The sequence below is a fragment of the Pantherophis guttatus genome, chromosome 6 (genome assembly GCF_059756535.1).
Source record: "Pantherophis guttatus breed Tessera chromosome 6, ASM5975653v1, whole genome shotgun sequence".
Taxonomy (NCBI): Eukaryota; Metazoa; Chordata; class Lepidosauria; order Squamata; family Colubridae; genus Pantherophis; species Pantherophis guttatus.
The window spans coordinates 4323182-4339027 of NC_142068.1; the positions used below are offsets into that span (position 1 = coordinate 4323182).

The window sequence follows — 15846 nt, forward strand, 5'->3', positions numbered from 1 at the left end:
AATTCGTGAAGCGTTCCATATTTTTATAAGGAGCCTTGGTGGCGCAGCGGACTAAAGTGCTGTTAAAGTAGCATCAGATGCCTGCAATTACTGCAAGTTCGAATCTCACCAGGCTCAAGGTTGACTCAGCCTTCCATCCTTTTGAGGTAGGTAAAATGAGGACCCGGATTGTGGGGGCAATAAGCTGACTTTGTATAAAAAAGAACATCGCTTGGGGGGGCCCGAAAGCCCTACTAAGCAGGTATATACAAAAGTATGAAAGCTATTGCTTAATGCATTGTAAGCCGCCCTGAGTCTCTGGAGAAGAGCGGCATATAAATCGAACCAATAAATAAATAATGAAATGTCTGTAAGAGAACAAGCAATCTCAGAGAGCACCAAAGACCAATTATTTATAATTAGATGATATACAGGTAGTCCTCGGCTTACCACCACAATTGAGCCCAAAGGTATAAGTTGTTAAGTGAGATATTGGTTAATGGATTTTTTCCCCCTATTTTACGATCTTCCTTGCCACAGCTGTTAGGTGAATCCCCGCCGTTGATAAATTAGTAACACGGTTGTTAAGCGAATCTGGCTTCCCTATGGGCTTTGCTCGTGAGAAGGTCGTAAAAGGGGATCACGTGACCTCGGGACACAGCAACGGTCATAAGTATGAGTCAGTTGCCAAGCGTCTGAATTTTGATCGTACGATCCTGGGGATGCTACAAAGGTTGTAAGTGTGAAGAACGGTGATAAGTCACTTTTTTTCAGTGGCGTTGTAACTTTGAATAGTCGCTTAAATGAACTGTCATAAGTCGAGGACTACCTGTAATATGATTAGAGCAGGGGTCCCCAAACTTGGCAGCTTTAAGACTTGTGGACTTCAACTCCCAGAATTCTCCAGCCAGCATGAGGAATTCTGGGAGTTGAAGTCCACAAACTGCCAAGTTTGAAGACCTCTGGATTAGAGGGTCACATGATCAAAATCTGGGCCCTTGTCAACTGGCAAGTATTTGTGACCGTCAATGTGGGGAGGCAGATTCGCTTAACGACTGCAGTGGTTCAATTTACGACCACACTTGAGCCCAAAATTTCCATTGCTAAGCGAGACAGTTGTTGAGTGAATTTCGCCCCGGATTTTACGACGGCTGTCTTGCCACAATTGTTCATTTAATCCCTGCAGTTCTTAAAATTACTCACACGGTCGTAAAGCGAAACTGGCTCCCCCATGGACTTTGCTTGTCAGAGGGTCGCAAAAGGGGATCACGTCACCCCGGAACACTGCGTCCGTCATAAATACGAGCCAGTGGCTAAGCATCTGAATTTTGGTTTGCGTGAGCTTGGGGATGCTGTAACGGTCGTAAGAGTGAAAACTGGTTATAAGTCACTTTTTTTTCTCGGTGTCTTTGTAACTTTGGTCACTAAGCAGATGATTGTAATTTGAGGACACCTGTAATAAAAACGAAAGCCGTGGGCCTCTACCATTTGTACATGAAATAAGCTGCTGGAGAAATGATAGGGAAACAAAAATTACAGGATCTGAAAGAAGTCCTTTCTTCTTTGAGAAAAAACAACGGCTACCAACCTGCCTTCCATGGAGAATCTGGATACTGCAGGAGTCAAAAAGAGGGCTGTGAAAATATTTACAGACCCCCTCGCATCCTGAACATCAACTGCTTCAACTCCTACCCTCAAAACGACGCTATAGAGCACTGCGCACCAGAACAACTAGACACAAGGACAGGTTTTTCCCGAACGCCATCACTCTGCTCAACAAATAATTCCCTCAACACTGTCAAACTATTCACTAAGTCTGCATTACTATTACTATTAATCTTCTCATCATTCCCACCATCCTTCCACTTATGACTGTATGACTGTAATTTTGCTGCTTGTATCCTTATATTTACATTGTTTCCTGATTGCTTATTTATACCCTATGACTATCATTAAGTGTTGTACTTTATGATTCTTGACGAATGTATCTTTTCTTTTATGTACACTGAGAGCGTAGGCACCAAAGACAAATTCCTTGTGTGTCCAATCACACTTGGCCAATAAAAAATTCTATTCTATTCTATTCTATTCTATTCTATTCTATTCTATTCTATTCTATTCTATTCTATTCTCTACTTTATTGTTCTATTCTATTCTCTATTTTATTATTCTATTCTATTTTATTCTATTCTCTATTGTTCTATTCTATTCTATTCTATTCTATTCTATTCTATTCTATTCTATTCTATTCTATTCTATTCTATTCTATTCTATTCTACAGGAGCAAAAAACCACTTTTTATTGTCCTGAATTATTTACGGTAACATCTTCCATCCATGTTACCAGCGACATAACTGGAAAATCTGGACGATTCACTCAATAGAACTGCTTTGTCCTGTCTGATCATTCCTCAGGCTCGGCTCTGGTCTCTCCCAAACTTGTTGACTTGGGAGGAAATAATTATTTCGGCGTTTCCAGTTGGCTATCTAGCACAATCTCCAAGGGCAATCTGAAAGATGCCGAGATTTACGCCTACTTCCTGCGGCCTGCTCGTGTTTTCCCTTTAATAACCAGCTGCCGAGCCTTCCAATCCAGCAAAACAAAATGTAATTAAATTACATTCTCCATCCAGTTCACTGTCCATCTTTCCTTGAGTTAACTTGATGTCCGTTTTCTCGCTTTCTGCCTATATACAGGCAGTCCTCGACATGTGACCGTTTGTTTCAGGAAGATAAATCTATCTCAGCATCTACTTCCGTCCTACTATCGCAGCCCCATTGAGAGTGTCCTGACATACGGCATTCTTGCATGGTATGGGAGCAGCTCTGCAGCGGACATAAAAGCTGTACAGAGAATTATTAAAACTGTCCAGAATATCATCGGGCTCCAGCTACCAGCCCTGGACGACATCTTCGAATCTCACTGTTTGAGAAAGTTGCATAACATTCTCACGAGATTCTCCCCATCCTGCTTACAATCTTTTTGGACTGTTGCCTTCTGGCAGAAGATACAGGACAATTAAAACTCGGATCACACGTCTTCTGAATAGATTTTATCCCAGAGCTATAATTGCACTCAACCATGAACTAAAGGTCCATCATCAGTGAGCTGTTGGACAGCATTACTTGGTCTGTTGTATGGATGTTTGGGTGGTTTAGGGGTGGAGAATTGTGGTGGGTGGGAGTGTGTTTGGGGATTGTTATGTGTGTTGGGCCTGGTCTTTGGGTGCTAAGTGAATTTCGTTATATGGGTATACTGTGTATACACGTACAATGACAATAAAGTTATTATATTATATTATTATAATATTATATATTACAATATATTATAATATTGCTTAACGCATTGTAAGCCGCCCTGAGTCTCCGGAGAAGGGTGGTATATAAATCAAATTAAAATTAAAAAAAGAAATTATATTATTCATGATGATTTTGCCATCGACTATAGTGACTTTATGATCAGTTCCAGTGTGGGAATCCAGACATCATTTTAGTGGGATGTGTGAGCTGGAACTCACTACAACTAGTTCTCGATTTACGACTGTCATCGAGCCGAAGATACGACCATCAAGTCGAAAATTTCTGTTGCTAATTGAGACCGGTGTCAAGTGAATTTTGCCCTGCAGTTGCTAAAGGTAGTAAGATGGGTTGTTAAGTGAATCCGGCTTCCCACTTGATTTTGCTTGCGAGAAGGTCACCAAAAGGAGATCACGTGGCCCCAGGACACTGCACCCGTCATAAATATGAACCAGTTGCCAAGCGTCTGAATTTTGATCATGTGACCACGGGGAGGCTGCAATGGTCATAAGTATTAAAAAACGGTCGTACGTCACTTTTTCAGTGCTGTTGTAACTTCGGACAGTCCCTAAACGAATAGTCGTAAGTTGAGGACTATTTATCAGTGGTGAAATGTAAAATGTGTTACTACCGGTTCTGTGGGCGGTGGCTTGGTGGTGGTGGGGTAATATGACTGAGTGGGCGTGGCCAACTTTTTTTAAAAAAAACTTTTACACCCATGATGGCAAACCTATGCCACGCGTGCCACAGGTGGCACGTAGAGCCATATCTATGGGCACGCGAGCCTTTGCCCTAGCTAAGCTCCAGTGTGCATGCGCGCACCGGCCAGCTGATTTTCGGCTGGCCCCGCCCATGCCACCCCTCCCCTCCCAGGAGTCTCCATGTGGCCCATTTTGGATGCCAGGTAAGTACAGGGCTCACGCAGAGGTTCTGGGAGGGCATTTTCGGCCTCCAGATGACCCCCGGGGGGGCGGGGAAGGCCGTTTTCACCCTCTCCAGGCTCCAAGAAAGCCACTGGCCCTGGGGAGGGTGAAAAACGGACCTTCTGGGTCCACCGGAAGTCGGGAAACAGGTCGTTTCCGGCCTCCGGAGGGCCTCTGGGGGGTGGGGGAGGCCATTTTTGCCCTCCCGAGGCTCCAAGAAAGCTTCTGGAGCCTGGGGAGGGCCAAAAAACAGGCCTACCGGGCCCACCGGTAACCTTTTTGCCGTTGTGTGCCAAAAGTGGGGGGAGCGGAGAGGCACGGGGCGGGGAGTCACAGCCCATTTTACGAACGTGTAGGAAGTTAGCACCCACCCCTTTCCTAGAAGAATGAAATATTTTAGGAAATATTAAAAAGGCAGAATATTATATTTCCCTGGATGAGAAATGGAGAAATATGTTTTAAAGACAAAGCAGCTTCCACCTTCCTGGCTCCCCCCCTCCACCTTTGTCAATGGACCATCATCTGCAACACAATAGGACCCATCTAGCAACAGAAACTCACCACATGGCACCTGGGAAGATTACATCAGCCAGCAAGGCTAGCTAAGACCCCCATCCCCTGGGAGTCTGACAACCAATCACGATACTCTTTCTGGGCCCCAGAAAGTTCAAAGTCAGAGAGAGCATAAAATCCAGGGACTCGCTGTATGTCGCCCCTTTTTCTGTTCAGGAACTCAAGCCATGTGATCCTGTCCACCATTAAACCATCTTTCCAAGCAGTCTCCATGTTTCCACTGTCTTTTTCCCCACTTGGAGCTGAACCCAGAAGGATATTTCTTCCAACAATTGTTTTGCCATTGTTAAGCAAATCAGCACAGTTGTTGAATGAATCATGCAGTCATTCAAGTGAATCCGGCTCCTTCCCCCTCCCCCAACTTCGGACCCTGGACTCTGGAATGCCGCAACCGAGTTTGTTCACATGACTGCGGGGAATGCTGTAATAATCTGTATTTATTTGATATATTTGCAACCTGCCCTTTGATAAAAAGGCATAGGACCAGAATAATTAAAATGCTCTGCCAAGGTTTAAATCAAAAGCAGGCTATCCACAAGTCTTAAAAGTTGCTAAGGTTGGATGCCCCCGCATTAATTTTTAACATTTATCTATGCATAACTTTTAACATTTATCTATGCATAACTTTTAAAATTTATCTATGCATAATTTTTAACATTTATCTATGCATAATTTTTAACATTTATATATGCATATTTTTTTCTTATTTATATATGCACGAAGCTCTTTTTTAATTATATCTGCATAAAGCTCTGGTTTTTTAATTCCTATACGTATAAAAAAAGCTCTTAAACCGACACTTCGGCTCCTTTCAGGGAACCACAGACAAGGCGCAGAGAGAGAGAGAGAGAGAGAGAGAGAGAGAGAGAGAGAGACCCAGCAGCCAAGCCGCGCGCATGCGCCTTCGCGTTGGCGTCCCGGCCAACCCAAGCGAACGCTTTTTCGACTTCGCTCTTCCCGCTTGGAGCTTTGGGGGGGGGGAAGGCCTCGCCGCGACCCGTAGAAGGCCGTCCGGGCGTTGACCCGGAAGGAGAGGCCAACCGGAAGTGGGGAAGCTGAAGCCGATGCCGAGGCCAGTGCGGAGTTTGGGCAGGTGAGTTAGTGGTGGTGGTGGGGTTCCCCTTTGCCCCATTGGGGTTGAGATTTGGGGAGGGGGGAGGGGATTCTCCTTCCATTCTTCCCCCCTCTTTCTTCCCCCCCCCCAGGGGTGGGCTACCTAGCCCCTCCCCTTCCCCATTGGGAAGCCCTGCCAGGCTGCCAGGCGATGCTATATGGGTGGGTGGGTAGAGAGACCCCCCCCCAATAGGCTTCCTTGCAAACCCCTAATTAATAATTGCCCCCCTCGACCCCCCCTCAGCCCCCTCCCCTCCAAATGTTTGGGCCTTTTCAAATAAGGGGATACATGGATGGATATGGCAGCTTCCCCAGTAATAATAACAGTAACAGAGATGGGAAAGGGACCCCTGGAGGTCATCTAGCCCAACCCCGCTGCTCACGCAGGAGACCTGAATGCAATGAGCAAAAGTGGGGATGTGGGGAGTTCTCCAGGCCAACACAGCCAAGCCACAATCCAGGGCAGCTCAGGGGGTGGCAATTCTCCAGAGCATGGCGAGGTTTGAAAGGGGACTGGGGGGGGGGTGTTGGGTGGGAAGCGGAAGGGAGACCACTGGGAAATCCCAGCCTTTGGGTTTTCCAGATCTGGGAGAGAGGAAAAGGCAGCCTCGGAAGGGTTCCCTGCTGGGAACACAACTTTTTATATGTATTGACTGGCATCCTTGCTTTTATGGTTATTGCAAATAACTCAAGGTATCTAATACGCCGTCCTCCTCCTACTCCTCCCCCCCTTTTTTTTTTAACCCGCAACAACGGATCCTGTGAGGTGGGTTGGACTAAGAGAGAGGGACTGGCTCAAATTCTGCCAGCCGGCTTTCGTGGCTAAGGCGGGATTAGAACTCATAGTCTCCTGGTGATTGGTTGGCCCGAAGTCACCGATGTGGCTTTCACACCTAAGGCGGAACTAGAACTCCCTGTCTCCTGGTGATTGGTCCAAAGTCTCCCAGCCGGCTTCATGCCTAAGGCGGAACTAGAACTCCCTGTCTCCTAGTGATTGGTCCAAAGTCACCCAGCCAGCTTCATGCCTAAGGCAGAACTAGAACTCTCTGTCTCCTGGTGATTGGTCCAAAGTCACCCAGCCAGCTTCATGCCTAAGGCAGAACTAGAACTCTCTGTCTCCTGGTGATTGGCCCAAAGACACTGATGTGATTTTCACACCTAAGGCATAACTAGAACTCCCTGTCTCCTGGTGATTGGTCCAAAATCACCCAGCCAGCTTCATGCCTAAGGCAGGACTAGAACTCCCTGTCTCCTGGAGATTGGTCCAAAGTCACCCAGCCAGCTTCATGCCTAAGGCAGAACTAGAACTCCCTGTCTCCTGATGATTGGTCCAAAATCACCCAGCCAGCTTCATGCCTAAGGCAGGACTAGAACTCCCTGTCTCCTGGTGATTGGTCCAAAGTCACCCAGCCAGCTTCATGCCTAAGGCAGAACTAGAACTCCCTGTCTCCTGGTGATTGGTCCAAAGTCACCCAGCCAGCTTCATGCCTAAGGCAGAACTAGAACTCCCTGTCTCCTAGTGATTAGTCCAAAGTCACCCAGCCAGCTTCATGCCTAAGGCAGGACTAGAACTCTCTGTCTCCTGGTGATTGGCCCAAAGACACTGATGTGATTTTCACACCTAAGGCATAACTAGAACTCCCTGTCTCCTGGTGATTGGTCCAAAATCACCCAGCCAGCTTCATGCCTAAGGCAGGACTAGAACTCCCTGTCTCCTGGAGATTGGTCCAAAGTCTCCCAGCCAGCTTCATGTCTAAGGCAGAACTAGAACTCCCTGTCTCCTGGTGATTGGCCCAAAGTCACCCAGCCAGCTTCATGCCTAAGGCAGGACTAGAACTCCCTGTCTCCTGGCGATTGATCCAAAGTCTCCCAGCTGGCTTCATCCCTAAGGCAGAACTAGAACTCCCTGTCTCCTGGTGATTGGTCCAAAGTCACTCAGCTGGCTTTCATGCCTAAGGCAGAACTAGAACTCCCTATCTCCTGGCGATTGGTCCAAAGTCTCCCAGCCGGCTTCATGCCTAAGGCAGAACTAGAACTCCCTGTCTCCTAGTGATTTGTCCAAAGTCTCCCAGCCGGCTTTCATCCCTAAGGCAGAACTAGAACTCCCTGTCTTCTGGTTCTGATTGGTCCAAAGACTCCCAGCCGGCTTTCATGCCTAAAGCGGGACTAGAACTCACCGTCTCCTGCTTCTAATCTGATGCCTTCATCAATAAACCAAATTGGCTCTTGTTGCCAAAGAAATTGTGTGTACCGCTTTGGGCCAGGGGATGACGTAGAATAGACCATATGGAGATTTAAATGTTACATGGTGTAGAAAAATGTGTGTATTGTCCCTTTCGAAGGACACAGAGCAGTAATATACGGGATAAAATAACCACAGCTAAGCACATTAACCAAAACCTCCCTAATTCAAACCAATGCCATTGTATTCACACCTCCAATCATAGTGACATTTTTTACAATTTCCAGCCAAAGTGGCAATCAAGCACCAGCACAGTATAAATTCTCACCCACGCGGGATACTTTTTATTGCTGGCAGAATATCGACATGTTGGTATCTGATGGGTGGTGGGGCTTTAAGTCATAAGGGGGCTTTTATGCCCTCGTCCCACTCCCAAAATGTAGACTAAAGATTCTCTTTCTGGGTTGGTCCAACAAGCTGAAATATGGATTGGAGCGGATGACCTCAAATGGGAACGGAGTACTGCGTTGTGTTTGGCTTTGCAGAGAAATGATAACATTATATTTGGACGTGGAAAATGATTGGCAGCTAATGAGGCACCGGGGTGGTTTATTTATTTATTTGTTTCCATTTCTATACCGCCCTTCTCCAATAGGACTCAGGGCGGTGAACAGCCAAAGTAAAAAACAGAACATACAAAATTTAAAAACAGGTTAAAATGATTAAATATTTTTGGCCGTAATTTAAAAACAACCCAATTCAAAATCAGTTTAAAATTTAACTCAAGCCAGCCCAGCTAGTTGAAATAAATAAGTTTTCAGGGCCCGACGAAAAGTCCGGAGGTCTGTTATTGTACGTATCTCTGGGGGGAGGTTGTTCCAGAGGGTGGGCGCCACCACAGAGAAGGCTCTCCCCCTGGGGGTCGCCAGCCGACATTGTCTGGCGGACGGCACCCTGAGGAGGCCCACTCTGTGCGAGCGTACTGGCCGGTGGGAGGCTATTGGTGGCAGAAGGCGGTCTCGTAGGTACCCCGGCCCTAAGCCATGGAGCGCTTTAAAGGTGGTCACCAACACCTTGAAGCGCACCCGGAAGACCACCGGGAGCCAGTGCAGCTCGCGCAGGAGAGGTGTCACATGCGAGCGCCCCGTCGCCCCCATAATCCCCCGCGTGGCCGCGTTCTGGACCAGCTGGAGCCTCCGGGTGCACCCCAGGGGGAGCCCCATGTAGAGAGCGTTGCAGTAGTGATGCTAAAACCGTCTTATGAGTTGACTGCAGTTGGGTTAGTCTACAAGGGCAGTCCCATGTAGAGAGTGCATTGCAGAAGTCTGTGTGGCAAAGGGAGCAAGACATCAGGCAGGGTTGCCAGAGCTTTCTGATCCAGAAAAAAAAAATGTGCCCCAGCTGGCACATACCAGCCAAAATTAAACGGTCCCCGAATTGTATCCGTGATCGTCCGTTTGGTGTGGCAGTTGTGATGTTTTCTGGAGCAGGAAGAATCTCCTCTTTTGGTGATTGGAACCCAGGTTTACAGGTCCTCCTCGACTTACAACCTTTCGTTTAGTGACCAAAGTTATGACAGCACTGGAAAAAAGTGACTTACGACCGTTTCGCAGAGCTACAACCGTTGCAGCATCCCCATGGTCATGTGGTCAAACCTTGGGTGTTTGGCAACTGACTTGTACTTATGACGGTTGCACTCTTGTTAGGGTCATGTGATCACCTGTTGAACCCTTCCCAGCTGTTTTCGGATAATGGGGGGAAGCCAGATTTGCTTAATGACCACACGATTCATTTAACAACTGCAGTGATTTGCTTAACGAGTGTGGCAAAAAGGTTGCAGAATGGGGCAAAACTCACGAGCTGCCTTGGTTAGCAACAGAAAGTTTGGACTCGTGGTCATAAGTCAAGGACCGTCTGGACTAAACGGCAGCAAAAACATGTCCCACTAAGACAGTGTTTCTCAACCTTGGAAGCTTGAAGATGGGTGGACTTCAACTCCCAGAATCCCCCAGCCAGCGCTGCTGGCTGGGGGATTCTGGGAGTTGAAGTCCACCCATCTTCAAGCTTCCAAGGTTGAGAAACACTGCACTAAGAGATTACAATTAGTTGTAATGAGGAAGTAGCAGAGGTGAACATCCTCTCGTTTTAGTAATTTTAAAACAAAGCATAGCAAATACAGGTAGTCCTCGACTTAACAACGGTTCATTTAGTGACCGTTCAAAGTTACAACATCCCTGAAAAAAAGGTTTTGAGTTTTGACTATTTTTCCATTTATGGAGCAAAATTCATTTTAACAAATGTCTCATTTAGCAACAGGAATTTTGGGCTCCATTGTGGTTTGTAAGTCGAGGACTATCTGTATTTGTGACGGTCGCAGTGTCCCGGGGTCGCGTGATCCCCTTTTGTGACCTGACAAACAAAATCCATGAAGGAAGCCAGATTCACTTAACAACTGTGTGTGACTAACTTAAGAACTGCACTGATTCACTTAACAACCGCCTAAGGTCGTAAAATGGGGCAAAACTCACGTAACAACTGTATCGCTTAGCCACAGAAATGTGGGGCTCGGTTGTGGTTGTAACTTGAGGACTCCTTGTACGTTGCCAAGCAAGGGTAACATAGAGTACTATAATTAAGTATAAATAAAATAAGGCATCACTGCATTTTCTTGACACTATTATTATTTATTTTTATATGCCGCCCTTCTCCGGAGACCCAGGGCAGCTTACAATGTGTTAAGCAATAGTCTTCATACTTTTGTATATTTTATACAAAGTCAGCTTATTGCTCCCACAAACCGGGTCCTCATTTTACCCACCTTAGAAAGGATGGAAGGCTGAGTCGACCTTGAGCCTGGTGAGAATTGAACTCGCAGTAATTGCAGGCAGCTGGATCTTAAACACTAAGATTGGAAAAATCACTTCCCAAAGAACTAGAAAAGTTCTTTTAATATGTAAATTTTAATCTGTTTTTAAATTATTGGGGTGTTTTAATCTGTCCGGGCCAAAATGATTTAATTTGATTTTATCTGGTTTTTAAATTTTGTGTATTTATGTATTTTATTGCTTGGCTGTTCACCGCCCTGAGTCCTTCGGGAGTAGGGCGGTATACAAATCAACTAAACTAAACTAAACTAAAGTAAAGTAAAGTAAAGTAAAGTAAAGTAAAGTAAAGTAAAGTAAAGTAAAGTAAAGTAAAGTAAAGTAAAGTAAAGTAAAGTAAAGTAAAGTAAAGTAATTGTAAGTGAATTGTCCCATTAGATCCTCCGTTTATAGGGCATTATAAAATAATAAATAAATAAATAACTTTATTGTCATTGTACGTGTATACACAGTATACCCATACAACGAAATTCGCTTAACACCCAAAGACCAAGTCCAACACACATAACAATCCCCAAACACACTCCCACCCACCACAATTCCCCACCCTTAAACCACCCAAACATCCACACAACAGACCAAGTAATGCTGTCCAACAGCTCACTGATGGTGGCCCTTTCGTTCATCATTGAGTGCAATTATAGCTCTGGAATAAAATCTATTCAGAAGACGTGTGGTCCAAGTTTTAATCGTTCTGTCTCTTCTGCCAGAAGGCAACAGTCCAAAAAGATTGTAAGCAGGATGGGAAGAGTCTCGGAGAATGTTATGCAACTTCCTCAAACAGCGAGATTCGAAGATGTCGTCCAGGGCTGGTAGCTGGAGCCCTTATGATATTCTGGGCAGTTTTAATGATTCTCTGTAGAGCTTTTCTGTCCGCTACAGAGCTGCTCCCGTACCATGCAAGAATGCCGTATGTCAGGATACTCTCAATGGGGCTGCGATAGTAGGACAGAAGTACACTGCTCAAAAAAATAAAGGGAACACAAGCAGAAGACACCCGAGATCTGAATGAATGAAATAGCCTTATTAAATACTTTCTTCGTTACATACAGTAGTTTTGTGTTCCCTTTAGTTGTTTGAGCAGCGTATGAACTCCTGTATGTAACGAACAAAGTATTTAATAAGGCTATTTCATTCATTCAGATCTCGGATGCCTTCTGCTTGCGTTCCCTTTATTTTTTTGAGCAGTATAGATGCTGAGATAGATTTATCCTCCTGAGCATTTTCAGGAAGCACAGCCTCTTCTGTGCCTTTTCACAAGCACGTTAGCATAAAATGACAAGCATAAAAATGAGACGCTCTGCAATCTTAACACTTCCATAAATTGCAGGGGTTCGTCTGTTGATACGACGACCAAAGGTTGATGAAATATAAAAAAATTGACAATTTGACTCATGTAGGCGAGAAGTCGGTTGTTTCTTCCAGGATGGATAATAAGGCTTTTGTTATCTTGATGACATTAGCATAATATTCCTGAGACTGGCTGCGAGCATATAATAACAAAGAGAAACTGAGATTACTTCTCTCTCATTACAGACTGAGAGGTGAAACTAAAAATACTCGCTAGTCATTAAAATAAAAGGTTGAGTTGTCCTACCCTTTGACAGCAAAACTGCTGTCAATTTTATCTTATTTTATTCCTATTAATACGAATACTTTCGTTGTTAAGAACGGACTCTCTGTTCAGCCTTCCGCCAACCTGCTGCTCTCTATTTCACACATTTTAAAATTGTCCCAGTACTTCGATTATTCCTCTCCATTCATCACTGTATTTTTTTTATTCTATAGCAAAACTTACAGGAAAAATTAAAAAAAGGAAGTACGGGTAGTCCTTGAGTTACAGCAGTCCACTTAGTGACCGTTTGAAGTTACGACGGCACTGGAAAAAGTGACTTATGACCAGTTTTTCACACTTGCGACCGTTGAAGCATTCCCGGGGTCACGTGATCAAAATTGCTTGGCAACTGATTCATGTTTATGACGGATCAGGTGATCCCCTATTTGAGATCATCTATCAAGCAAAGTCCATGCCAGATTCATTTAACAACCGTGTCACTAACTTAACAACGGCCCTGATTCATTTAACAACTGTGGCCAGGAAGGTCGTAAAATGGGGCAAAGTTCCCTTAAAAAAATGTCTTGCTTAGCAACAGAAATGTTGGGCTCAATTGTGGGTCGTAAGTCGAGGACTACATGTATAGCAAAACTACAGAACAAACGGAAATACAAGCATTCATTTAGTGACTGCTTGAAATCACAACGGCACTGAGAAAGTGACATGACGGTTTTTCACACTTGTGACCGTTGCAGCATCCCCATAGTCACGTGATTTACATTCAAATCCTTGACAACTGACTCACATTTATGACGCTTGCAGAATCCCGGGGGGGTCACGTCATCCCCTTTTGCGACCTTCTGACAAGCCAAGTCAATGGGGAAGCCAGATTCACTGAACAACCATGTTATTCATTTAACAACTGCAGTGATTCACTTACCATAATAAACATGGCAAGAAATGACATAAAAAGGGGCAAAACTCTCAGTTAGCAACATAAATTTTGGGCTCAATTTTGGTCGTTAAGTCAACCGGGACTACTTGTATTTATGACGGTTGCAGTATCCCGGGGGGTCATGTGATTCCCTTTTGCGACCTTCTGACAAGCCAAGTCAATGGGGAAGCCAGATTCACTTAACAACCGTGTTACTCACTTAACAACTGCAGTGATTCCCTTAACAATGGTGGCCGCCGAGTCGTAAAATGGAGCAAAACTCACTTCGCAACTGTCTTGCCCACAAATGTTGTGCTCCATCGCGGTCGTAAGTCGAGGACTACCCGTAATTGTTTTATTCTGAAGGTTAGCTAGAACAAGTGTCCAATCTTAGCTCAGCAGACTAATGCATTGTAATTTAACTCCAGCTGTCTGCAATTAGTAACTTCGAATCTCGCCAGGCTCAAGGTTGACTCAGCCTTCCATCCTTTCTAAGGTAGGTAAATTGAGGACCCAGTTTGTGGGGGCAATAAGCTGACTTTGTATAAATATACAAAAGGATGAAGGCTATTGCTTAACGCACTGTAAGCCGCCCTGAGTCTCCGGAGAAGGGCGGCATATAAATCAAAATTAAAAAAAAAAAATCTTAATACTATCCTGGTGTACCTTTATATTTGTGCTCCTTTTCAGCCAGTAGCGTTTTGGGAATATGGAGCCTCAAAGGCGCGTCCACAGCCCTGTTGGCCATGGCGGGAGAGAAGGGCCTAGCAAGCCGTACAAGAACGCTTACGCCCGGCTCGTGCAGAAGCACCACAGCGGACGCTTCCGTTCCTACCTCAACCACATCGCTCAGAAGCTGCAGCTGGAGGAGAACCTCTTGCAGGATTCGGACTCCGCGGCGGAGCCGTCGCCGAAAAGGGGACTCGCCAGAGAAGCGCCGGTGAAGAACGGGATGAAGTCAGCCAGGGCTCCGCCTGCGGGATCCTTGCAATCCATCCAACCGGATCTCAGGAGCTTCGAGGGGCTTCGAAGCAGCAAAGAGGACCCTTCGGTCAACAGGCAGCAGCAGCAATTCCATCCAGGAGATCCCGGTGCCGGGAAGAATGAGGAGGAAGAAGAAGAGGAAAAAGAGGCAGCCGCAGAAGAGGACGTCCCTTCTAATCGGCCCGGAGGTCCGTTAGTCTTCTTGAAAACCTGGCCTGTACTGGGCGGGCAGGAGGCCTTGTCCAGACTGGTGGTCTCGCAGCAGAAGGCCTCCAAATCTGGAGAGAGGAACAAAGAGGAGCATGGGAGAAACCCTCCGGCGACTCCGGCGGATGGAACCGGTGACTGTCCCCCCGCAGGACAACTGAGCGTGGAGCTGCCTTCGGCGAGCGCCGGCTTCTTATCACCTCGGCCGATATACGGTGAGTTGATGGTATCTCAGATGATTGATTGCCAGCCAAGGTTGGTTGTTTGGGTTGAGGAAGCCGTGGCTTTCCAGAGCCTGGTTGGAGACCCGCCGTTGCCGCTGGGATTGCACCTCGTGGTGGCTTAAGAGCTGCTCAGGAGTTGAGGGCCTTAGCGACTCTCGGTGGAGTGAGAGGCGTCGAATGGAAGAGAGAAATTAACAGAATGACAAGGACAGAGGTGGAAGGGACCTTGGAGGTCTTCTAGTCAAGCAGGAAGCCATATACGATTTCAGACAAATGGTTGTCCAATTTCTCCTTAAAAACTTCCAGTGTTGGAGCATTCACAACTTCTGGAGGCAAGTTGTTCCATTGATTCATTGTTCTAACAGTCAGGAAATTTCTCCTTAATTCCAGGTTGCTTCTCTCCTTGCTTAGTTTCCACCCATTGCTTCTTTTCCTGCCTTCAGGTGCTTTGGAGAATAGCTTGACACCTCCTCTTCTTTGTGGCAGCCCCCCAAATATCGGAAGACTGCTATCATGTCTCCCCTAGTCCTTCTTTTCATTAAACTAGGAAGAACTGCAATCGTCCTTCATATGTTTTAGCCTCCGGTGCCCTAATCGTCTTTGTTGCTCTTCTCTGCACTCTTTCTAGAGTCTCAACATCTTTTTTTATATCGTGGCAACCAATTTGTAGCTCAGGGTTCAACTGTGGTTGAAGTTTGGTGCCCCCTAAGCTTGATTGTTTCCTTGGAGACGTTTCATGAACCCCACTAGGTAACATCATCAGCGCTAGAAGGGAGTGGATTTGCGAAGTGGAGGAGGAGAAGGAGGAATAATGGGTCCTTGGTGCTCTCTGAGCTTGATTGTTTTCTTGGAGACGTTTCATTACCCCATTAGGTAATCTCATCAGTGCTTGAACGAAGAGGAGGAGGAGGAGGAAGAGGAGAATTATGGGGTCCTTGGTGTTCTCTGAACTTGGAGACGTTTTATTGCCCAACTAGGTAATCTCATCAGTGCT

At 45.8% G+C, this 15846-nt stretch overlaps 1 protein-coding gene across 2 annotated transcripts in view; it reads left to right on the forward strand.

Annotated features, from left to right (window-relative positions):
• The first annotated feature begins 5656 nt into the window (after window positions 1-5656).
• DIS3L2 (DIS3 like 3'-5' exoribonuclease 2) overlaps window positions 5657-15846 on the forward strand; it is a 249347-nt gene continuing 239157 nt past the window's right edge. Inside the window, exons 1-2 of one of the 2 annotated variants that reach the window (XM_087872024.1) lie at window positions 5743-5864; window positions 14128-14843. In XM_087872024.1, the coding sequence (XP_087728150.1) occupies window positions 14147-14843 (697 nt within the window). In that variant the 5' untranslated portion in view covers window positions 5743-5864; window positions 14128-14146. Of the gene's footprint in view, window positions 5865-14127; window positions 14844-15846 lie in introns of both variants that reach the window. The other variant, XM_087872025.1, reaches the window with a different exon arrangement.